The 25,836-nt window shown below is 42.3% G+C and overlaps 1 protein-coding gene across 10 annotated transcripts in view; it reads left to right on the top strand.

Annotated features, from left to right (window-relative positions):
* The window catches only part of BRSK2 (BR serine/threonine kinase 2), a 304,686-nt gene extending 279,431 nt beyond the window's left edge, over positions 1 to 25,255 (top strand). For 4 of the 10 annotated variants that reach the window (XM_066320948.1, XM_066320944.1, XM_066320946.1 and 1 more), the window contains 5 exons: positions 1,791 to 1,914; positions 3,848 to 4,028; positions 4,657 to 4,746; positions 13,159 to 13,206; positions 24,299 to 25,196. In XM_066320948.1, the coding sequence (XP_066177045.1) occupies positions 1,791 to 1,914; positions 3,848 to 4,028; positions 4,657 to 4,746; positions 13,159 to 13,206; positions 24,299 to 24,522 (667 nt within the window). In that variant the 3' untranslated portion in view covers positions 24,523 to 25,196. Of the gene's footprint in view, positions 1 to 1,790; positions 1,915 to 3,847; positions 4,029 to 4,656; positions 4,747 to 13,158; positions 13,207 to 24,298 lie in introns of all 10 variants that reach the window. The other 6 variants (XM_066320951.1, XM_066320945.1, XM_066320952.1 and 3 more) reach the window with 4 other exon arrangements.
* The last annotated feature ends 581 nt before the right edge of the window (positions 25,256 to 25,836 follow it).

Here is a 25,836-nt window from a genome sequence, read left to right as displayed (position 1 = left end):
TGGTGTGTGAGAGACACATGAGCTAATTAGTATGTAATTTTCTTTCTCACTCTAACCCTGGCTCCTTAACGACCATTTAAATGAGAGGCCCTTTCTCTTTACTGCTCCCTGTGCTAATCTCTGGCTCACTGGCTTAGTTACAGCTGCCTTTGAATATTTTAGGGAGTGACAGTTTTCCAGCCCACTTTAATTGAGTGGGGGGCACTGTTTTACTGAAGTGAATCTTTCTGTATTCTTATTTTTGGTTGTCTGCAGTAAATGAAGCAAATCATTATTTGTCCAGCTGAGCAGTCTTCCAGTTGTGGTCTTTCTGCTGTGTGCATTAAGTGGGCCCACAGCTGCGCGATTCATGGAGCAGTCTGGGATGGGGAATGAGTGCAAATTGCTGCTGAGGTCAAGCTTTATTCTTTATCCTGAAGGCCTAGACTTCAAATTAGTTTCTTAGTTTGCTTCTCTCTCTCTCTTAGGCCTCTGTCCTTCCTCTGCCTCTGCGTCACTTTGCTGCACAAAGTGAGGTTACTAGCAGCTTACTCCAGCTGTTTATTGCTTTGCTGGAAAACTGGTGTGTAGTAATCCCCTTTGCAGATGGCTCTCCTTGTCAGGAGAAGTTGTCTTCTTCCACTGAGTGGTGAATGTCCACGCTGTTGCTTGCCATGCTGCAAACTGAATTTGGTGTTATAAAGTATGCTGTAAAGGGGGGAAAAAAAAGCAGTCACTTGGTGGCAGGTCTTTTAATTTCTGACATTTTTATGCTGAATTCTTCCCTGCTAGAATATGACTCAATTAATATGATTTTCCCTGGGTTTAGTTTGGTCCAGCAAGTCTTCGGCTGTCTCACAGCTGTCAGCCTCTTTTCTCCTCTCAAAACCACACCTGTCAGAGATAGTACTTTCAGGTTCTGGACAGTGTCTTTCATTAATATTCATGTCCCTGCATTCTTCCTTTAGCCTGTTTAACCTAAAAGCTAATGTTAATGGAGTGCATTGAAATGGTTAAACAATAAGCAAAATCAAGTGTTTGCTGATATGATCACTGTGAAAAAACAGAGCAATTTCATCTTATGATGAAACCACCATCTGATGTTGGAACAAACTGAGGAGCTGGACTGCTGTCCAGTGGAAAGCCTGAACTGTGTCTTGCTTGGTGTTGTTTTCTCCTTTCTTAATACTGAAAATTCATTTCTTTGTAAGCTGACCAGAGTTTGCACACTGTATAGACACCCTGAATGGGACTAAGGAACAGGACAGTCTTTGTCACTCGCTGGTAGATTGGAGCTCCACTGAAATCTACAGTTTGCTTTAAAAAGCAAGGTCTTGTGATTGTACAGGACACCTTCAGAAAAGCATCTTCCAAGTCAACACCAAAGGAGTTGAAATTGGGTGGGAAGGAGCTTAAATCTTTATGTTGCCAGGATCTGCATGTTAACACAAGAAATTGAGAGATCCCTGGAGGCAAACCAGAAATGTGTCCCCTGATTTATATGTACATTATATATGCAGTATTCGTTGGTATGTTAGCTCAGTCAGAAGAGTTACCATTGCTCCTGATTTTTCGCTGTTGGTGACACATGCTGCCAGACTAAGGCTGTGTGGTCTGTCATTTCATCGGTTTTCACCAAGGGAAATGTCATTCTGGTACTATTTCCTACTTATTAGTAGTAATAACATCACATCTGGAGTGTCATCAAAACTTTTTTGTGTGTATTTTAATATTTTTTCTAGCTAGGGGTATATAAAAAATAACAGACAGGGTTTCATATTCTAAACATCTTTTTCTTTTCATCACATCAGGCTTGCCAAAAAATCCTGGTTCGGTAACTTCATCAACTTGGAGAAAGAAGAACAGATTTTTGTGGTCATTAAGGACAAACCACTAAGCTCCATTAAGGCTGATATAGTCCACGCTTTCCTCTCGGTGAGTCACCCCAGCTGCCTCTTGGAGGCATCCCTCACTGGTCATTCCAGGACTCCATGTGCCAAATATTGCTGGGCAGGGGCTCTGCTCCTTCCAAAGCATCCATCCTCTGTGGATTTGATTTATGTGGCCTGCACTGCACTGTGTGTGAATTACTAACTGTAGATAATGCTCTCTAAGGTGAGAAAAGATTTCAGCCTTCTTGGCAAGGTCTCCAGGATGCAGAGTTTGGAATGCCATGGCAATGGAGCACACTGCTGGCACAGTATCAAGGCAGTGATTTGCAGCTTTGTCAAATCAGCCTTACAGTCACTGGCTGGGCGGTAGATTAGGTCTCCTTTGATGGGTATGCCCTGCACCACTTCAGTCAGACAAAATGCCTGTCTGATATCTGCATTTGTTACTTTAAATCCCACTTCGGTGCTGTATGGCAGAAAGAAGGGTAATTTTTTTCTAGTGTCCAGAGTTTCAGTTGTTGCAGATGTGGTTTGTGTACAGCCTAAGAAAGCAGAAGGAAATTGTCTTTTTTTTTCCCATAGAAAGTCCTTGTTCTCATTATCTAGAGGTACCAGTGATGAAAAAGTCAGCACAGCAAAGGTAATTTAAGAGGTTTTTCAATTCAAGGTAGTCAACAACATAATTAGACTTTTTCCAATAGAATTAAGAGAAGGAAACTTAATTTCATATATAGTTTGTTATATTGATTTTTCCCCACAAAATACTGAACTCCATTTTAGTCTTTGTGGTTCTACAATGAACTTCTTCCAGAAAATCAGCCATAGCCCTTGTTACTGTACAAGCACACAAGGAGTAAGTGCAGTACAGCAGTGGGCATCAGACACTGGTGTCCATCCCAGGTTGGTTATAAGTAGCCGTGTTACTGCAGCAATTTCATGCATCTGGCTATGCTTTTGGGTTTATACTGTGGTGCAGTGTGTTCTACTGTCTATACTGATCATCCTGTGCTTACCCCATGTGCATACATTAGGTATGATGTAGGGATTTGTGTGCAAAAACAGTGGATCATCTCTTACAGCAACATCCAAACTTAGATGCATTGTCATAGCCTGCTAATTAACCCCTTAAAGTCAGCTTCTCGAAGACCTCATCTTCATTTTTCCTCCTAGCTATTAGAGACTAGATTTCCAAGTAATTTATCTGGGTTTTTTTTTCTAATCTGGTCCTTTATGAAGCAATTAATAGAATATGTTGTTAAATTATGGAGGAAAGTATGAAAGGTAACTGCTTGAAAATTAGAAAGCTACAAAATTCCACCGGGGTTCTGAATATACAGATGTTGGATGATGTCACAGAACTTCTCAGGGTTCTTTTTTATGTGGATAGAAGTTTGGGTGAGTTACTTACAGGCATGCTTTCCCTGTGGATATCCCAGACACTTTATGTGTCCCAATGTCTATCTGACACCATAGAATCACCAAGCAACTGAAGTTGGAAAGGTCTTCAGGAAGGTCTCCTGCTCAAAACAGGATCAGCTGTGGGATCAGACCAGGCTACTTAGGTGTTTTTTATATTCCGTTTTATATCCCACTGACTTTTCTGCCCACTCCCTTAATACCACTTTTTGCTCAGCAGAAGGCATTTCTCAAAACTGGTGAATGAGTAAGAAAAAAACGCTTAGTGTATGAATTTGAGCAACACGTGTAAATTCCTAAGTGTGTTGGGTATTTCACCAATGTTCGACCCTTAAATTTAGGGCAGTCCTGGTAGCAGCAGTGCATTCTTCTGTGGTGCTCAGCAACCTATGCTCTTTCTGATTTCACAAGAACATTGTAAATTACAAATTCAAGACCAGAAGCAAATCTAGCAAATGTTTTTCTTTCTGGAAATGTGTGTTGTTATAAACAGAATTTTGCGGATTTTTTTTTTCTCTTTAGCACTGGTTTTACTATCTGCTTCTACCAACCTCTTTCAGATCCCAAGTCTCAGTCACAGTGTCATCTCACAGACAAGTTTCCGTGCAGAATATAAGTCCACAGGAGGTCCTGCTGTCTTCCAGAAGCCAGTGAAGTTCCAGGTGGACATAACATACACAGAAGGAGGAGAGGCACAAAAGGAGAACGGGATCTATTCTGTCACTTTCACACTCTTATCAGGTAACCATGGCACAGCTCTAAAATGAGTGAGAGCTGGCTTGGTCCTTGCTGATAATAGAGGCCTGCAAATTGCTCTTCCAGAGGAAAAAATATAACTGGCTTAACCTCAGGAAAATTCAGTCAGGGGCAAGGAGGACATCAGGAACAAAAATGGGTGGAAATGCAGGGATGAAAGGAGATTCCCAAAGAGGTGAAATTTGCACCATCATGATTACTGCTAAAATGGCTGTTCTTCACACCAGTTTTGGTGTAACTCATCATACTAGCTCCCTGTTCCATTCAAAAGTCCCAGAGTCTCAGCTGGGCACTGTGAGGCCATAGTTTCTTCCTTCTGACAGAAATATGCCTTCACCCTTTTCTTCTGGGTGGCCAGGTGCCCCACACAGGGGTTGCAACAAAGAAACAGACCCCCTCACCTTTTCTGTCTTTACAAAAGGAGCCCCAAAACCATTCCTTTTCCTGTTGAGTCCAGCACACCGTAGTCCCTTTGGCAGAAGGACAGACAGTCAGGACACTTCTGGGGACAAGACTGAAGGGGAAGATGCTTGTGATCCTTCCCCTGCAGCCTTGTGTGTAGGCTTGGCTCCCACTGCTCTCTCAGCTGCCTGTGCCTCTTCTCTCCTCACAGGTCCAAGCCGTCGCTTTAAGAGGGTAGTAGAAACCATTCAGGCACAGTTGTTAAGCACACATGACCAGCCTTCAGTGCAGCAATTATCAGGTAAGTGTCTTCTACTGTCCAGCACCTTCAGCAGGGACAGGAAGGTGAAATGCCTCTCATAGAAGGAGGCTGAGGGAGGCCATCCCTCTGATTACAGCAAAAATCGGGCTCCATTCAGACAGAGCAGTTAACTCCCTGCTCCCACCCTACTCCTCCGTTTCTCATTCCCTCTCTAGTGCTCCCAGCGCATTCCCCCGTTGAACAGCTTCTGCCCTATGCCAGCCCAAAGAGCCATTTGCCCACTTCACCATCAAAAGCTGCATCATCAACAGATCTTCCAGATTTTCTCCAGCTCCAGAATCTCCCAGAGTAGGAACATGCTCTAGAGGGTACTTGATTTTCAAACCCTTCGAGCATACTTTAGAAAACCTCCAACTTCAGTGGGTCCCTGAACAAACTTCAGAGCTACTGTTAACATAGCCATTAACATATGGTCAGAAGGTGGCTAACAGTTTCCAGCAGTGTGAATCAATTCTCAATACTGTGGTAGCACAAATTATATACTAAGGTTCTGCAGAAGCTGTATTTTATCTATTTGAAAAGTAAATTTCAATTCCTCATAGTGGTAGGGAAAGCCTTATGTGTGTGACCCTGTACAATGAAATCAATCTGGATGTGCAGGCAGCCTGCATTGATAATACAGAAACTGCCCTCATCCCATCATTATGTAGCAGGTGTTTACTCTGAACGCTGCAGTGGTTGTACACACAGAGAGAAGAGTGGTAACTCTTCTATCCTCTAAAAGGACAGAACAAAGAAGAAGGTGAAAGCTGAAAACATAAGGCAGTTAAGCTATTGGGAATGTGTCAAGGAAGGAAAAGAAGGGACAAGGAGAAAGAATGTGCATATACTGAGACTAAATAGGAGCAAGGTGAAGAGCAGAGGCTGCAGCAGAAGGCAGTGAGGCAGAAGGAGTGGAAGATGAAAAGGAAGTAAATAAATATTATGCTTCAGAGCCAAATTCTGTTCTTGGCCCTTGTGTGAACAAGCCAAGACAAAAGTGAGGGAGTTAAGTTGGCATTGCATCCTACAATTAAGTCCCAGATGTCCTTGGCTTGTTGCGCATATGGGTTACATCCTTCAGGTCTAACAGTGTGGCTTTAGCATCTAAAGATAAAATAACTGCACATAGAAGTGTGTATGCATAGTACCTGACAGAGAAATATGCTCAGTTCAGTGTCCACTTTGCTTTTGGCCTCCACCACTGCCTGACCCTTCTGCATGCTGGAATACAATGGTGCCCAGCACATGGGTTATTCTGTTCAGAAGCAGGGAAAAAGAGGACACTATAACTGTGATTGATTCAGGTTTTTGCTGTCTGGGCTTTTGAAATCAAATCAAACTCAAGAAGCAGCTAGAATTTTCTGCCAGCCCTTCCTCTTGGGAGATGCTGGGGCTAAGTGGGAGTGAGGGGATTGAGATAGGAAAGCATCTTTTAATTGTACTTTGTATTACTCCTAATGCATGGACAGTATTCAAGCATTCCTTGTTTCTTCAGGAATGAAGTGTACCCTTACTTTCCTGTGAGGAAAAAATGGTTTATGAAGTAAATAACTTGATCCCTCTTAACTTCTTCACCCTAATACATGCTAGCTACTGAGGCTCTATAGAAAAAAATTGAACCCTCTTGCACACTTGCATGTGAAGCAGGATATCTCCCTAAGAAAGCCATATTATAGCAGGAATAAAAACCATTCATCTGATCAAGACTCAGGGAAATGTTATGGGCATACTCTGCTATGGGAAATGTATCTAACTTACAGTTTTGCTGTGGCTCTGGAATGGAAAAATCCTATTATTTCTACTGCCTGAAGCTACATCAGAGCATACTGTTCTAGCAGGGAAAACCCAGCCTGACCTCTAATGCCAGAGTGGAACAGATAACTTCACATGGAGCAAAACCAAAATTAATGGTCTCTTGAAATTTAAAAATGAGAATTCCCTTGGTTGGGGACTTACCCAGGCAAGGCAGCTCACAAGACAGGTTGCCAAACTGTTCCGTATCGCACTACCAGACCTGATCAGGAATACGCAAGTCTCTTGAAAATGAGAAAAGTCAACCTGAAAATTTTAGGTTGGAGCAGCATACAAGAAAGAGAGAAAAGGAAGGGAAGGGAAATAAAGGGATTGTTACCAAAAAAGAGACAACTTTTGCATCAAAGTAATGTGGCCTAGTAGTTCACATTCTCAGCCAGTGAGAGTAAGGGGAATAAAGGGATAAAGAACAGAAGAGTTCACATTCAGCACCTTGCTTAGCTGGGTGTCTGGTTGGAAATGTGTGCAAAATCTTCCTAGAAATTGTCATGGAATTAATCAGCATTTCTCACTAGAAACAAAGCAAAGTCTTCTCTGTTTCTCTTCTCCTCCCATATTGCCAGTTCTGAACATAGCATAGGGATTGTGGTGGTTGGGCCTTGTTCAGGTTCATGGTTTGGGGACACTCTGTAGGCAGTCTACTGCTGCAACAGATTGAGCTCACCTATGCTTAGACTCTCTTCCTCCATGGCTCTGAGCATGGTACTGCCCCCTGACCAGCAACACTGCTTCAGCACTGGAGCTTTTCCTAGCTCCTTGTGCACAGATACATCCTATGTGTCCTTGACTCTCCTGCCTTACAGTTCTGATGCTGTTACAGGTGGGATGTGTAAGGTATATGTGTGTAAAGGGAGACCTGCAGAAGAGGAAGATTTAATGAATTCAGTATAAAGCAGAACAGCAAGGCCTAGTGAACATATGGCAGTGAGAGTCATTCTCTCTGCTGCCCCTCTGATCTGCTGTGCAGCATCTCAGCCCCCTGAGCTGGCCTGCCTGGGTTTCAGAATGCATTTTCCTCCTTTTTCATTCCTCCAGCTGACAACAGTGTTTGTAGATGTCATGTTGCCCATGCATCTGTGTGTATGTGTGAGCCTGTTATGTACCTGATTTAGGCAGATGTGTTTCTGTGTCACACTTGAGCACCTTATATTATCCCTTCCTCCATATATCCCTTCATTCACTTCCATTTTTCCTTTCTAAGACTGGCTGTGCGTGTTTCTTCTGGCATACTCTGAAGCAGGAAAATAGATTCCCTTCCTTACCTGAAAGAAAGTTTAAATAAACTAAATCCATTCCAAAAGTTAATGTAACACTTCTAAAATCCACTGTCTCGATGGGCAAATTTAGTCCAACATATCAGCTTTGTAAACTCATGTTTCAGGACCTCTGTGCCATAACTGCTGAGACAATAGCAGGTCTGTGACTCATGACATGCATAGAACAAGTAGATAGCGATTGACTTCGTTTTTTTCTTCCTAAAGAAAGAAACTAGAGGCCAGCATAAGATAGTGGAAGCCAAGTACTGAAAAAGCCGTTGGAAAACATGTTTTCATGTAATCTAGAACTGGTGGAACTACTCACTGAAACAGTGTCTGAATGTCAGGAGCTTACAGATGCTCATCTTCCTGAGTACTTCTTACTCATGGGGAGGTTGGATAATTCCCTGCAGAGTAATCTTTATGGGATTGCTAAACAGAGAAACTGCAGCAGGTTCAGGAAATTTCTGACCTGACAGTGGTGAGTGAGGCAGTGGTAGGAGAAGTATTCTGTATGCTTGGCCTGCGCTTTCACTCCTTGGTGTCTGTGGCACTGCTGAGGGAGACAGAGCACCAGATCACAGAATATTCTGAGCTGAAAGGGACCCACAAGGATCAACAAGTCTGACTCTCAGATAGTTTTGGCCTTTGATCTGAACCAGAATAGTTGTCCATGTGTACTTGTTACTGGTATCACAAAAGCCATTATGCTCAGTGAGACCATGAAAAGACTCCTTTGGGATCAAGAGGGAGTCTCACTGTCTGTAAGAGCAGTCATCTTTGTCTCTTGTCCATGAAGGACCCCATCCAGGGCCCTTGTACTCAGAATCTTTACTTAGGTAATCCCTGGGCAGACTGCCCTTTGCTGGGATAAAAAGATCTCTCTCCCTGGAGGATGGTATCTCAGATTTGTTCTTTGTTTCAGCCCAGCACTCTTTCCGTTAAATCATGATCTGTTTTTCTCTGATGTGTTTGCAGGAAAGAGTAATAGTAGCAGCTGGTAAATAGGGACATGCAAAAGCCATCTGTGATCATTCACAGGGCAGCAATTTTTATTTCCCTAATATTTTCTTGCTTCACTGAGCTTTGGTTTTAAGTGTGGGATGCTGCATATTGGAATTTTTTCCCATTTTCCCATGTTCTGGGCCATCAGCAATACTGAAATAACCTTTATAATTTCTTTGTAAAAGGTTTTCTGTTTCCTTATTACATTTATTGGCTTCATATTGGATTGTAACTATTGACATCTCCAAGTTTAGAGCATCTCACTGTTACTGCTGGAAGTGCCTTTCATCAGCATAAACAAGTGTTTAGAGACCATATCCAGCTTCAAAACAGGGCAGTGCAAGTTCTTGCTAGAGCACTGATCTGTGAATTCCAGGTATTTTATGGCTCACAAGAGCTGTGGGCTGGCAAATTGCTACCAAAAAAAAAAAAAAAAAAAAAAACCACCAAAACAAAACAAAAAAAAATCACCCCAACAACAAGAAGAAAAAAAAAAAGAAAAAAAAACAAAAACAACCCTACAGGTTCCAAATGTGTGAACGATTCTATCAAGATGGAAGACAGAGTAAGTAGCAAATGAAATGCTTTGCAGGGTAAACTTCCAGCTGCAGACTCAAAAAAAAAAAAGGACTCAGCAAATGCCAGTTTGGAATTGGATTGCAGGTCAGTTTATCTGGGGTTCATTCAGATCCCAAGTTTCTCTTTTTTCCTGCAATCTTCTGTGACTGTTTATGTCTTACACTCTTGTAGTGTCTAGGGTAATTACTTCATATTGCTATCATAGTTCCACCTACAAAAAGTGCCCTGCAATGCCTGGTTGGATTTGCAGAGCACTGTGCTCTTGCCAAACAGCTTTAGTATTATTACTGAACAGCCTTCATTAAAATTAACTGAAACAGTTATGGGTAGTCCAGAAATAAAGCATGTAGAAAAAAGTCCAAGCTCTCCAGAGTTTTGATAGGAAAAACAGAGAATTTCAAATAAGCACAAAAACACTGGAGAATTTCAATCTGCATAACTGCCTTGGACCAGAGGAGCTGGTGGCTCCCTTGACATCATCTTCCTCAGTGTTTACTGGAGACTGAGCATCTGGCAGGAGCTGCTCAGTGCTTTCTGGGATCCAGCCCTGGATTTGGAGATCTCAGAGGAGCAGCTGTTTGGGTGAGATTTCCTGGGCTGGGACAGGTCTCAGAGATACCAGAAGCATCACAAATCAGGCAGCTTCCATGTGAAATTTATGTAGAATAGAAATTAAAGAATAAAGAAAATTGGAAAAGAAAAATCAACAGAGCACTTGTTGTTTTTAGTGGATTCAGAGCTTGTTTGGACTTTTGAAGGGAGGTCTTATTTTAACCAAAGCACTTGCTGTCTGTTAATGAGCTGAACTGGGTGTCATTTATGAGAGAGTCTTGGTCAAATCCAAAGTGTGACTGACTTCCAGCAATTCCTCAAAAATAAGGAATTGCCTTATCATCAGAAGGATTGAGAGCTGACACTGCCACTATGTTTTAATTTAAAAAATAAACAGAACAGATTAAAAATGCAATTACATGACCCATCAGTGCTTCTCAGACAGTTAAAAGCCTTTGGACCCTGGGTTTATTCACTTCTTGTAACACCTGGATCCCACAGTCACTGTATTATGGATTACTATCCATGGGTAGAAGCTACATCTTAAGTCTTCTAATTAGAATAAAATTTCTGCTTTAAAAGTATGGAAGATTTTATCACATAGAGTATTTACTAAAGCAGATGTTACAATATGATGGAAATTAAAGAAGTATTAAGGTAATTATTCTAAAAGAGAAGCTGAAGATACATTAACACTGTGTCTTTCAAGTGATGCAGTATGAGCTCTGTCTCCGCCTTAGGAATTGGGGGAAAAACAATCTGATCAGGTGTTGGAAAGACACTACAAATAAAAATTAATTCCTGTGCAGTTCTTGAGACTAGCCCTGACAATACAGAGAATTCAAAGCATAGTTGTGCATAAAAGTTTTAAGAAAGACAAATTAGAGGTTTTATTAGTGTTAGTTTGATTTTTTTTCCCATGGTCTCATATTTCAGAAAATTTTCCTTATCCCTCAAAACTAATTCTATAATGTGCAAATTTACTTTTTTGGGAGCCAAATGGGGTCTAGAGACCAAGATACTCTGCTATCAAAAAGATTCTGTTACAATCCTTTTTTTGCATGTAGGTCTGTCAGCTTGTATTCTAATCACACAACAAATGCGTGGGTGATGAGAAAATGTAAAATGTATGTAGACCTGTGTAACAACTGGCTTTAAGTACTAAAGAGACTGCAGTCATGTGCTGACTGCAAATGACTTAGGGGAAAAAGTAGTATTAACTTAAGGAGACACAATTAGTTTATAATTTGTTAAAATGAAGAATGAAACAGAAATACCAATTTCAGGAGGATCTTAGTAACCAGCCGCAGTTGACCTGCTGTGACATTATCCAAATACTACTTATTTGTTTCCATATTTCTGGTTACTGTGTGGCCAGTTAGTCTGTATACGCTTGAGGGGAAAATTCCAAGTGTGGAAGGTGGGAGTCAGAAACAGTCTTCTGGTCATATTTGAGATTTTCTTTGCTCTTACATGTTCTTTCAAAGCTAAGTTCTGCTCTGAGGTCTTCCACTATAGATCTGCATTACAACAAAGGGTAGGTGACTCTGAAGGGGCTGGACAGGAACCCCTGAAAGGCACAAGACAACAAAATTCTCCAAATTAGTGAAGGAAAAAAAGATACAGACCCATGAGTGTGACTTCTAGTCATTGACTCCATCAGCAACTGTAGGCACTTCTCAAACCTGCTAGGCATCTTCAGGGAAAAATGTATTGAAATTGTATTGTATATGAAATTCTTTGCCTGCCAGACCAGGCAAAGAACTTCAAAGGCAGGTAAACTCCTGGCCTCTCTGGCACTTCTTTTGTTCTAGGTCTTGAATGTTCTCTCTTTCACATCCATCCTTCTTCCCTCTTCTCTCAATCTTGTGCCTTTCTGAGAGAACTTCCATGAGTATCATCTCCCACTGACCTCTGCCAGCCCACCTATAGCCTCAGGGATGGAGAGCATGTAACCACTGCTTAGGTGCTTTGACCAGTGTCACTGGACCAAGCAGCTGCCCTCTCTACTCCATGCTTTTCCAGATGATCTATGCAGCACAAGCCTAGCTGCATCAGAAGAGATGCATATCCATGCTCTTCTAGCATGAGTTCAGTTCACCCCAGCATATCCAGCACCCCTTCCCTCCTCTTATGAAATTATTTTTCTCAATATTTAAAGGGTGGGATGCTGAGAAATTATCTTCCCCTCTGTCCTGCAGACTTTATAGCAGATAGGGAGTAGTTAGAGCTTCCTGGCAATTAGGGATTTTCAGCATATGTGTCCATATTTCCAAGAAGCCTATTTCTTGAATACCCAAGTGTTCATCAAGAGCCCAGGCAAGAGGAGATCTGAGACTGCTCTGAGTATTTTAACTGGTAGCCACCTGCTCAGCAGTGAGTACTCCACACTGCCCAGGAACACAGTGATTTAGATCTCAAATGCAAGGGAATCCTGGCTGACAGCAGCAGATCTGGCTTGCCAGCAGGTTCCACATGGAGGCATCCAGCTGGGCTGGGCCTTTCTGTTTTAAAGCTGACATGTGGAGCTCCTTCTGCTTGTTGCACCTGAGTGAGAAGCACCCAGAGTCTGTGGCAATGGGAGCTATACACAAAGTGGACAGTAATGTCTTAGGGCCAGATTCTGCCACCCTTTCCAGAAGTGCTTCTATTGGCTGTGAATACTGACCTTGAAAGCAAGAGCAGTAAGAGATTACACTTGAATGAGAGAGCTAGATTGAAACTTTGACATTATCCTTTGGGGTTTAAAAGATGAGTTTGAGCTGTACAAGTCCATGTCCAGTAGCACAGGGCTAAATTTCTTCCCTCTCTCCTGGTTTTTGATGTAGATATATGAGCTGGCTGAAAATTTCCTGGATGTTGCAGGCTAGTTTGCAAAGATGGCCAGGTGAAACACTGTATTCAAAGCTTATAGTTTGCTGATGTGGTGGCAGAGTATTTCCCACATCTCATAAATACCTCTAGCTACGATAAAGGGGCGAGTGGAGGCAGCAGTACTGAAGCAGCTCCACTCTCAGTCACAGGGCCAGGTTTGCACTGGCATAGAGTGGGTGGCAGAATTTGGTCTGGGTTGTGTAAACACCAAGATGTGTATGTTTCCTGCTTCAGGTAATAATGTGCTAAGTTACTACTTTATGCACAGAGGTATGGAAACCTTTTTTTATGTTTTTCCCTCCCTCCCTCCTCTTTCCCTTCTATGATCCAGACACCACTAACTGTATGGAGTTGATGACTGGCAGACTTTCCAAATGTGGTAAGAACTTCCTTCCCTTCTGCCTTTTCACCTTCCCCAGCCCCTGCTGAGCAACATAATGATGCGCCGTCCTGTCCTGTTGTACCCCTCCCCTATCCCTGCTCCCCCACGCTCTTTTCGAGACTCCCCACCCTGTAACAACCCACTATGTCTTTCACTCACCTGGAGGACACAAGCATATCCCTTTTTCTGTTCCTCCCCATCCATGCACAGATGCACAGGCTCCACCACAGCTTTCCCCTTCATAGCACGAATGTGTGGTGTTACACTTGAGATACCCTCTCTCACTGTAACCCAGGCCTGTTTCCTGATTTTTTTTTTACTCTTTTCTTTACTTGCTGATTCATGATTCTTCAGTCCCTTTTCTGCAGTGAAGCTGAATGCTGCCCTGCTAGCTGCTGTCTCCCTTGGTTTCCTGCTATTTGTTGAGACAGGAATGCTGTGTTATATAACTCCATTTTGCATCCACCCTCTTCTTCCCCAGATGTCCTTGGGGTATGACCCTTTGAAATTTTCCATAAGACACACTGCATATTATGTCAGGCACTTGGCTAGTGTAAACTGTCACAGTTCCACTCTGGACTTGGGGAAGGATGTTGTGTCTCTAGCTGAAGGAGTAGTGAACCTACTGAAGATTTGGAATTTTGCTAGGAATAGGAAAAGAAGTTTCCCGCAAAACTTTCAGCTCAGCTTGCTTGGGCTTCCATGAATTTTGGTTAACTCGTCCCTAGCCTTCCCTCCCCTTCCTGCACACATGGACTGTATTCTTTCTTTCATTACTTGTGCCTCTACTCACTGCTCCAAATACAACAGTGGAAGTACCCAAATACTAAGAAAATTGATTTTGTCTTATTATTCATGTCTTGTAAGGAAAGATTTTGCGTGAGAGAACTCTGGTCTCTTAGATTTCCATCCTGGTATCTAGGTTGAGTTCAGGTATCTCTGTGAAAGGGAAGACAAGATGTTAGGGAAGTGTTCACTGAGCTGGTGCTGCTCTCCAGCTGGACCTGCAGCTGCCACACTGTCTTTGTTATCTGAAGAAAGTTGTTCTGGAGTTGTTCTAGTTGTTCTCTATGGTTTATGTAACCATAAAGGGAAGTTGTCGTGGTGGAGATAATCTTGGTTTATGCATGTGTGACTGAGGCAGAACTTGGTCTGTTTCTTGTGTTTCAGGCAGTCTCTTCCCCTTAAGTTGAAGCTTTATTGGTGGGAGTTTTTCCTTTGCTCTGAAAGGAGCTAATTTGATTTCTTAGGTGACTTTTCTGGTCTCTTGAAGACTCATTTCAGACCTTCTTGAAGGCATCAGACAGCAAATCCCTCTTCTTCCTCATGACTTTGTTTCTTGCCTGGAATCTGGCATTCACATAACACAAAAATACTGAAATGCTGATCCTGCTGATTGCTTCCAAATTATTTGAACTATAGAGATAACCAGCCAGTACCCTGCATTCTCCAGACAGAGAGCATCACTGCTCAGTCACAGTTCATGCAGGCCCTCCAGCTGTCACTGTGCCAGCAGCAATCCAACAAGGGACAAAGAGGACAAAAAGGTGAAGGCCAGTAGGGAGACTGTTTTGTGGCAACTGCACCGCAGACAGAAGATAGAGAGAGAGAAAAGACAGGATGGCCTATAGGGGTTAAATGGAGCTGCTTGCTTTAAATCACATTCCTATTGGTGAGCTCACAAACTGTGTAAGCAATGGTGACTGCACCATGCTGAATTCCACCCTTGTGTATGTGGAATTTAGCTCTCCTTTTTGAGTGGAGAGCTATTTCTTCTGCTGGAGCTCACCCATGGTTTAGACAGGGGAGTGAAGGGGAATGATGTGAGCATTTAGCCTATTTTTGGCAAACCATTCTCTGGTTCTGAAGATGAGAAACCCTCAAGATGTTGACACAATGTTCATCTAGCAATAATAAACAGTGTATGAAAAATGGTATTCTCTGGGGGTTCTGACCTCGTTGTCATTCCATATTTTGACAGTGAGCACAGGAGATCATTCTTGCAAAAAGAGTTAACACTGTAGCAGGAAGAGCTAATCAGGTTCCTTATGCCTGGCTCAGCCACGTGAAAGCTCTCGTGGGAATGAGGAACTTGTTTTCACCCACTATAAACCACTGAATGTTGTAATTAACAGCAAAGCAAATTTGTTTAGTCCTTTAAATGTTCTCTTCATCTAGCAGTGGTCATCAGTCTGAGAAGCAGTTTTGCATACAGCCACTGGCACTGAGAAACAAGTTAATGTTGAACAGCTGAAGCTTGTCATAGGAGCTGCCAGTATTCAAATGACACAACTGCTGCTGTATCAATCCTACCTGTACAAACTAGAAAACTGCTGCCAACTTGTAGTATTCACAATAGAAGAAAAGAATTTTGCTCATAATAAATTGAAATGCATGCTGGGGTGAAATATTTTATTTTATGTTTCCACCCATCTCAGCAGGCGAATGGGCATTGCTGTTGTCAGAAAAACTAAATTGGTTTCCGTGAAGTCTGTTCATAAGATCAAATTTACCTTGTAAAAATTAAAATATTTACATATAAAATGTAGCTGTAACCTGAAAAACATCTACAGGAGTGATAATTTAGCTGATCTATTCCTGTGTGTATTCTCAGCCAAATCAGTTTAGTGACAAATAAGCTTTACCACTTTATGTGCTGCCGTTAAGCCTTATAAAATCAGCACAGCTGTAAAAGGACAAGCTGGATTCTGTTTCTTTTGAAGCAGGATTGAGAGAACTGTTTATTACCATTTAATCTGGTATTTATGTCTATCCCACTGAAGAATAGGTTGTATAATTAAGGTTCTAATAGGTTCTGCAAAGCCTTTATATTAAAAATAAAAATCAAGATAATACATAAACTGAAAAACCCTCCAGCTTCAAGCACAAAGCTGGGAATTAGAAAGCAGGTATCATTCATTGTATATTTAACACATTGGATCTGGAGCCATTGATACACACTGCACAGAAGCAAGCCCATGGTGCCATTTCAGTGTTCCTTGGTCAGGAAAGAGTCCTTCTTCACAAACTTTAGTGACTTCAGGTCTTCCATGTAGTGGGCTGAGAATTTCTTTGGGTGATTGGTTTCATGGTAGGGCTGGTATATAGCTTTCGATAGCTGCCTTTCCCAGTCATTCCCAGTTGTTTTGAGTCCTTGGTAAGTATGTTTTGCCAAGGTGCTGGCTGCTGACAGGAAGCTCTGAAAAGCCTGCCTTATCCTCCACCTCACCTTCTGAGATTAACCCAGGAAGACTGTAAACTTCCCAGTCTTCACACTGCCACTATCTGAGGATGAATTTTACTTCTAAGTAAGGCAAGATTATTTCAATAAGGTTTTTGGCTACATCATTTCCATGGCATTTCCATGGAAAGAGGGTGATGATAGGAGGAGAAGGTTAATATGGATAACTAATGCAGCTCCAGTCAGATCATGCTGTCATGTTAGGCACTGCATAACCATACATTCCTGCAAAATCTTGGGCTGTAATCCTGTGCAGGCTGGAAAGAAGGCCTTGTGTTTGCTTTAAACATTTATCTTGTATTGCTGCTTACAATTGAAAGCCTGGATTCCTGGCACCAGAGTTAAACAAAAAGCTTTTGGTTCCTTGTGGGTGCCAGTGGCTATCACCAAAATGATCTGATCAAAGCAGAAGCACAGCAAATCCACTTGCATTTCATATCTCACCAATGTATCTCTCTCAGATCTTTTGCTTCCAGTGTTTAGGACTTGATATTTTTCCTATTCAGCACCATCTGATCTTGCTGGCCATGGCCAGTGGTCCTCTGCACACAGAGAACCGCACTGCAGTGAAGGCTTCTCTTTGTAGCTCCCAGCAATCACAGTTTGATTCATACAGACACAGGCCCATGCCAGTAGCATTCCAGTCCACTTGAGAAGTTAGGGAACATTTTGAAGTTTCAAACTGGTGACATCACATTTGGGTTGCAATTGCAGCCTGTACCTTTGTGAGTGCTCACTTAGAGTCTGTTTTTTGTTTTAGTAACAGCAGCAAATACCTGGACTTGGTGTTCTTGGAAGTGATCCTGACCCATATTGGCATTAATTAGAGTAATCCTGCTTCTGAAAGTAGCTGTTTGATGGTAGAGGAGGTTGGTGATTTGCAGCCAAAAAGTTGCAACTGTTGGCAGAAACATTGGTGCCAAAACCTGCAGAAAAAAACACAGACTGCCCTCCCAGCTGAAAGGCTCTTGTCAGCACTGCCACACCATGAGGTGGTCAGAACAATGGGGTTTTATTAACATTCCTGAAAAATGTGCTGGCTCCTGGTTTTTCTGAGCATGGCTGACTCTCCAGTTCAAACTGTGACCCAGCTGAGAGACAAAAGGAAGCAGACCCACCTGAGAGATCACATTCAAAATGGGTCGGTCACAACAAGTAAGAGAAGTCAGTGGTTCTAAAGAGTTCAAGCCAGGTTTACCAGTTATCCGTGCCCCTTGTGCCAGTATCCTTTGCTGTTCAAAGGAATGGCTGACTCCCTGCTTACTGTAATTGTATGTCTTCAGTCTAGTGTTGTGTTGGGGAGACATTTCTTTTCCAATTCATGCCTCACATTTTTGCACTGTAGAAGAAGGTAGCCACAAAAAAAGGCAACTTGGCACTAAAAGTTAATCCAGATGTATTGAACTATTTGATTATTGTCAGGTCCTATTTTGACAGCTATGGTTAGATTTTTACTATGCAGTACAAGATCTTTTCCTCTTTCTCTGTGTTCATACCTAATATAGAAAACACAGATATCTCACTCTTAATTAAGATCACAGTGTTTTATTTATGATAGCAAATGTTCCAGGAAGCTACTGGAAATACTTTCTTGCTGTACTAAGCTAAGTTTGAGATGGCCTTCCTAGAAGATTAAATCATATTTTGAAGTGATTTATTCAGTGGAAATGAGGAAGCAACATTTCACCAGCATGCACAGGTCATCTATCTCCTTAAGAACAGGTCAAAGAACTTGAAACCCATATCATAATATGTGAACATCCGCCTGGCAGGAAGGATCAAAATTGTATTATTAAGTACCAGTACATTTCTGACATTTATACAGGAAAAAAAATTAGGAATAAAGCTGCATAAATCTCTAAGAGAATATACAGCAACAATACTGTCATTTGCTGTGGCTTTACAGGTGTGAGTCATCAGTTTCCCCTCTCAGCACACACTTGTGTGAGCAGATCTACATAAAAGAACAGGCAGATACAAAAAAATTGTGGGCTTAGACCTTTACCAGCCAGTTTGCCAGAAGAGCATGACTTCAGAACAGAATCTGGCATCTCTTCATCCCACCACTATCCTTGCCTGCTCTTTCAGTGCCACCAGCTGTCCAAATGAATGTATGATCCCCTCCTCTCCATCATCATGTCTGCTTTTTTGAATGTTACGTGGTGGCGCTGGATTGGCCAGAGCTTTTCATCAGTAACAGACACATTTGATTTCTGATTCCTTACTCATGCCTTAGCTTTGCAGGAGACAGCAGCAGGGAAATGGGCCTCGTCCCTTTGGGGCTTTGCTGCCTGTGTTCACCATTCCCTAACTCATGATTCCAGAGCTACCTGTCTCAGTAATGCTGTGTGGAGAGGCTTAACCTGATCTCAGCTTCTCTGTGTGTTTATGAGAGTGAGAGAAAAAATGTGCAAGATAGAGAATTGCCATCTGGATGCTAGATACAAATACTGGGCCACCCTCCTGCAGAAGAGATGGCATGTTTTAAGAGAGTAAGAGCAAGAATGGGTTATAGAGCATTTAAATGTCAGGTTGGTTGTTCAGGTCTGCCCAGATGAGTAGCAATTGGAAGTTCCCACCTGCTGGTGGCATGGATACCTGTGCCAATGCTGTGTGATAACTTAAGTAGTTCCTCAGTTCTGCAGTAGTTCTGCAGTTTGTTCCTGCAGATGCTGTTTTCAGTTGGCATTTTTACTGGCAGAGTCTAAGGACTCTGGAAAGTAAGTCACCTTTCCCAGCTGCAGTTCAGGTTTCCTGCCAAGAAACTGGAGTTGTTCCCTGGACTTTCTGTCAGTAGGTAGTGAGCTGGGTGAGGCATCTGTCTGATTTAGATTTGTACAGTGCCTAGGCTGAGGCCTCTTCAGTCTGGAGGGACACTCTGACGTGGTACTACAACTAAAGAGGAATGGGCCACTTTATCTTTCTGTCATTCCTTTCACTGCATATCTGCATATTCTCTTGGAGTGAATTCTGTATTTTAAGTCATTTGTTTCTGAAGGCAGAAGGGACTCTGCCAACAGAAACCAAGCAAACAGACCAAAAAAAATGCCTTGTCTTAACAAAGAGGGCTGGAACTCTATGAAAGTAGCAAAATGGATTTGAAAGGAAATGGATTATCACCCACTGAGGAATGTGTTAATGCTTTGCATGAAAGAAGTTGGATTCTGGTTACATGGTTCACTGAAACTACAGCTACTATCAAAACAGAGCAACCTAGGGATGAAAAAGACAAGGACTAAAAGGAATGAGTATAGGAAGAAAACCTCAGTAGCAGAGGAAGGCAAAAGACAATCAGGAAGGATGTGAAAGCAACAGGGGAAGGAAGTAAGAGGTCAGGTTGAGAAAAGATGTCTCATCCATTGGGGACCTATGTTTTCCAATTCACTTTCTCCCAATGCCCAGGATATATATATACAGAAACCAAATAAATCTCAGGCTATACAGAAAGAAAAGGTAAGAGGATAATCCCACAGATGGCCTATTTGTTTTGTGCAACTTTTGTGTTCAGCAGCACAAGGATTAGTGCATTAACAGTACATAGACTTCAGAGAGATGGTATCACAGAAGAAAGTGCCTCAGGGTTTGCTTCTGTGAAGTCAATGGGAATGTTGCTATTTGCTTCAATGAAAAGAGGGCCAAGTCCTTATCTGACTGTCTTAAAAAAACAAAACAGCAGATTTTAATCAGTAACTGAAGCCTCCAGGCTTGTCCTGAAGCTGTTTGTTCACCACCTCCTGTTGCGTTCTGTGGAGGGCTGTGAGAGTCTTTAAAAGGTCAGAGCAAGGTCTTTGCAAGGTGCATCCTTTCCTGGTGTCACTTGTGGTGCCTGGAGGGATTCCCCTTATTTTCTCCTTCCTCTCTTACCTCTCTTCCTCTCGGTTGCTCTGCTTTCACTTGACTTCTCAAAGTGGAGACACCACTGGGGCTGGGTCAGTTGTCAGACAGGCTTTGTAAGAACAGCAGATGAAATACTGAGGACTGTGAGGGTTGATGCAAACCACCTGCCCAGCTTCCTTCTATGTTTTTGTGTCTATCTCTAGCCCTGTTTCTTCCTTTTAGCCCTTGTTGTATTCAAATCCATTCACAGTTTTGACTTCTTTCATGATGTTTGGCTGTGACAGAGCTGCAGCAGGTGCCCCAAACCAGTTCCTTCTCCATAAATATATTTCTCTCAGCACCCCTTCAATACATGACCCTTTCATGAGCTTCAGTGCTTGTTTACAAATCCATTCCCTTTCCCCGTCTTGCAGCAAACAGCTCCTTGGTCTAACTCAAAACTGCACATATCCATCTCCTCCTAACAGACATAAACCTAATGCTATCAGCCTCCCCTCCTGCCTCTGATCCTTCTCTCGGTTTCTCACCCTTTCTACCCTTTACACTTTCTTTGCTCTGTGCTGATGAACATTTGCACTCAAGGGGAAAGAAGACCTTAGTCTGTGCATGAAACACCAGGGATGTTCTGAAGAACCACTGATCCAAACCTTCATCCCTGTCCAGAGGAAATGGGATGTCATCTCACTTTCTGAAATAAGAAAGGCAGCCTTTTTGAGGCCCTCTGATGGACATAGAGGTGTAAGAGCCTGTGACATATCTTGCACTGAATGCTAGGCATGGAAGATTGCTGAAAAACCTATTCTAATCCATCGTTGCCTGCATTTTCAAGTCTTTATTTACTGGATTTATAACGTCAAAGGGAACTGAGAACTAATAGGAGCAACACCCTGCACCATTTTCATGCTTCCAGCATGGCTGACCCATTCTTGTGTACCTCCAGAGTAAAAGTGTGAGGACTCCTTATCTATCCAAACAGCAATGTGAACACCAGCCCAGCATCAGTTTTTACTTGACTGCCAGGACAGGAAGGCATTGTGACCTACTATGTAATTACAAGTCCAAAAGGCAAAGGAAGGAAATGGTTAGTGAAATGGCCTATTTTAGTTTTCAGTAGCTCTCTAAACATCCCTAAGGATTTTCTTACCTCCCATTAAAATTTTAACTGAAAATGCTGATTGTAAGGAATCCAGCAGTGATACAGTCAAAGAAAAGTAGACTCTTAAATACTTTTGCTGCAATAAATCTCCAGGCACTTGAAAGCTGGTAGGGCATGGGGAGGAGAAAGGGTGGATGAAACATGGGCTGCATATTTCAGTAGGATGACTAAAAGTCCTGTATCAGGACTCAGCAAACACAAGATGTATAATTTCTAAAGAGTTTTATTGCTCCATTCTTGCAAGTTGTACTTTTGTCACTGTTCCTGTCTATATGAAAACAAAAAACTTTCCCAATTCCTGCGGAGCCCTGCTTACTCTGCCCGCATCTCTCCCTCTAAGCTTGTTAAATAAACTGCTCAGCTGAATAACTAGAGATATTCCCCTACTCTTTTCTCCCAACCCAGCAGTCTTTTCCTCTCCAGCATTTTTTTCAGTGCTCTTTTTCATTCTCTCTGCTGACTCCATTTGCTTATGAAGATGAGGGGTCCAAAGCCACCTGAGAACCAGATCTGCCCACATTCCTGCATTCAAGGCTGAGTGTTTGCTTTCTTTTTTCTCTTTTCATTGAAAAATGGTATCCACCTAAAAGAAGTAGAAATTAGTCTGAGTAGATAGAAATGAGTCTTTGCAAAGCATGTGCCCACAAACCTAAGTTTGAGGAAGAGTTAGTGAAATCTCTGATGTAGAAGTCATAGATGTGGAACAGATATTCCCTTTCCCAAGATTTGCATGCATGTGGAAGGGAGCAGGTCGAGCTCAGAGAGGCCTGAGCCCAAAGTGACTGAGTTTAGTGAAAGCCTTTCTCTTCTTGCTCGGAAATTGAGATATGTGCTTTGCCTGGTTGGTTGTTTCTGCCCATCACTAAGGTTTCAGTCAGTTGAGTGAATGAAACTCACAGCCTTTTAGCTTTAGTGTAACTGAGTGACAGAACCAGGGCAAGCAGAACATTAACCACAGAGCAGCAGGCACAGGCAGTCAAGGAATGAATTAGATTAATAAGATTCTTCACTGTATTTGCCTGCCATTTGATTTTTCTCAATGCTCGTTAACAAGCAGGGGAAAGCAGCCACTACCTGGTTAACACAGTGCAGGAAAAAAAAAGAGTAACACATTCAGTTTTGCAGAGCACAAAAACTATGTCTTTCCTCTTTCTCTGTGTAAGATGATGATGTCGGTCTAGTATTTTCCATTAGAGAACAAGAAAGTACTCAACAAGCTCTTCAGTTGAATTGCTGTGCACAGAAAGTACTTGCCTGCTGTAGTTACTGGGTTGCTCATGTTTGGAGTTAAAGTGAAGGGAAATACATTATGACCAAGCCACCAGTGTCCACCAGTCTCTGCTAAGAAAAAGCCCTTTGCCCCTGACAGAATGTTCCCATCTTGGGGATGAGAGGTTCCACTCTTCACAGCATTCCAGCACATTGGAATGCAGATACAAGGAGCCTGTTCCCTTCCAGGAGCTGGAGATAGAAATTATTTGAATTTGATAGAATGGTAGAGCCAACAGTCCCAATATTGAGAAAACCATCATGGGGTTTTGAGGATCATAAACAGATCCCCTCCATGGTGCACATCAGATAAAAAACACCTTCAATATTCATGTTCAAAGGGTTTAGTGTGACCCCTCCTATGCTTGATAAAGATTAATCTTCCAATCTAAGAAAATGAAAAGGGGCTAGAAATTCCTAAAAAAGGCTACCTTTCCAGAAGTAGCTGGTCCATTTCTCTCAGTAGCACCCCAGAGCCTTTCCTCAGGTATGACCTTCCACAGACGCTCTAACACAGAGGTAGATTAAGAGCATATAACCATGCTGCCTGGAGGCCCATGTGGCATGAAAGGCTGTATTCATGTGCCCAGTGCCCAGTCCTTGTTAACCCTGCAGCCTGATCTGGGGGCTGGCTGAAGGAGATGTCGATTCCAGTAGCACACAGCTCCACCTCCCTCTCTGGCTCCTAACTGCACTGGAATGCATGTCAGTGCCATGGAGGCTGTGTTGTGGAGAGAGCATAAATTCAGGACAGTGAGGTAGTAGGTGTTGACCCTGCCAGGTCCCAGAAACAGGCAGATGTATAACAGCCTGCTTCCACATTCAGCATCTTCATTTCCAGGTACCGGTTTAGGAAGGGTCTGAAGGTGCTTAGAAGCCTGTGAGTGCAAACCACAGACCACACATGCAGATGGCAATACTCATCTCAGCCATAGCTCATTTTCCAAATGCTGTTTCCCGGGACTTAGTCATGGCGCTTCAGGCTTAGTCGTGACAGGGTGGCAAGGAGAAACTCAGAAGAAAATAAAATGCAAGCAAGGAAAGCCTAATGCCTGGTGTAGACAGAGAGCTTTGCAAGGCTGCAAAGTAAAGCATCAGTGGTCAGCCACATGGAAATACTCTGTGTTTGTAACAGCAGGAATAGGATGGGATTTGCCTGTGTCCAGCATTACAGTCACTGACATTTCCATGTGGAGTGGCCAAGTGAATCTTAGTAATGGACTGACCTATTTCAGTCACATGATACTGTGTCCTTCTGCCAGGTGAGACAGCAATGCTTCCCCGCTCAGGAAAAAACTAGGACCTTCCCCCAAGGTGCTTTATGCTCCCAGGTTCTTTATTTCTGTAGGTATCCCATCCTAAACACTCTTCCTCTTCCTGCTCATCGTCTTCATCCCCCACACACCCCCACGCACGTGGCTCTGGATCTCCTCATCGTGTTCTTCTCGTTAAAAACCCCATTGTTCATTTGTTTGTTTGTTCTCTCTCTTTCTCTCCTCTTTTTCTCTCTTTCCCTCTTGTTTTTTTTTTTTTTCCTTCTTTCTTTCTTTCTTTCTTTTTTTGTCTCCTCTGTTTTGTGTACCCAGGCAGCCCATTGAGTAACTTCTTTGACGTAATTAAACAACTTTTTTCAGACGAGAAGAACGGGCAGGTGAGCCATCCCCCCGGCACGCCAACCAAGCATAGCGCAAACAGCAAGCGGAGCGATTCCGGTTCTAATGACTATGGGTCTAGAGGAGACAATAAGTACCCTGCTGGCAAAGACAAGGCAAAGATGGTCTCATCAGTCGGCCTACAAGACCAACCTTAAATAAACACATAAAAATTAAATAACTTAGAGAAAAAAGACAAAACAAACAAACAAAAACAAACAAACAAAACAAAACAAAAAAAAACCAAAACAAAACAAAAAGAAAAAAAGCAAGAAAGCAAGAAAGAATATTCCTTAGCAAGATAGCCTCTAAACTAGAAGGATGTATATACCTTGCCACAACAGTACAAAACTGTCTATAGACAAATTTTGTATGAAGGAATGACTGTATATATATACATATATATATTTATATATGATATATAATATATATCTCAGAAACAAACACAAAAACGAATGAAAGAATGAAAAGAAAGAAAAGAAAAGGTAGCACAGATGACAAACCCAGTTCACCAGATCTTGGGTTGTGGTTTTTTTTGATTGTTTTTTTTTTTCCTCCCTTTTTTTGAATGTTTTGCTTTTTTCTCCTTCCTGATTTTTTGGTGGTTTTTTTGGTTTTGTTTTTTTTTTTCGTTTGTTTTGATTTTTCTTTTTGGTTGTTTTCTTTTGTTTTGTTTCTTGTTCTGTTCATGCTCTCTCTGTGTTTCTGACGACACCACTTGTTTCCGCTCTGCTACCAGGAATTATCCCGAAAAGTTAACATGTCAGCCACGGCTTCACCTTCTGTGCTCTGCGGACACTTGTTGACGGAAGGCAACCGATGTAGACTGTCCAAGGACCAGTCCTGTTTGAGGTTCCCAGCCTCCCCTCTCCTTTCAGGAAGTGGGCTTCTCCCCCACTTCTCCCCAAACACCTCCCCAATGCACGCCTGTTTTTTTTTTCCCCCTCTCTTTTTCTTTTTTGGTGCTCCACAAGAGAGATCTGCTCAGTTGTGGGATTGCAGAGTCTGGGCTCAGAGGAGGTTGCAGATTGTTGGAGTGAATTATTTACCCATGGCAACTTCTGTCCGCGCAGGTGAACGCAGCCCGGAGAGGGAGGGTGTGGGGAAGGAGACGGGTGTAGCGGGAGCGCAGTGTTCCATGAATCCAGAGCGCGTTCTCATCAGAAACCAGCCAGGAGCAACTCAAAACTAAGCGTTGAACCAAGACAATATTGGGGAGCTTCATCACGGGATTTTCTTATTCTTTTTTTTTTTTTTTTTTTTTTTTCTCCCCACCACCTTTTCCTTTTCTTTTGCCCCCTTTTTTTATATATACATGTATATATGTGTGTATATTTATGTATAAATATACATACATACATACATATATATACACACACACAAACTAATTGGTTTTTTTTTATACTGTAACATTTTGCTTTTTGACCTGCTGGAAGGGGAAAGGAGTAAACATAGGAGGGAGAGGGGGGTTC

The sequence above is a fragment of the Sylvia atricapilla genome, chromosome 6, assembly GCF_009819655.1.
Source record: "Sylvia atricapilla isolate bSylAtr1 chromosome 6, bSylAtr1.pri, whole genome shotgun sequence".
NCBI lineage: Eukaryota > Metazoa > Chordata > Aves > Passeriformes > Sylviidae > Sylvia > Sylvia atricapilla.
Note: the sequence above shows the minus strand (reverse complement) of the source record. Positions and strands in the feature narration are given on the sequence as shown.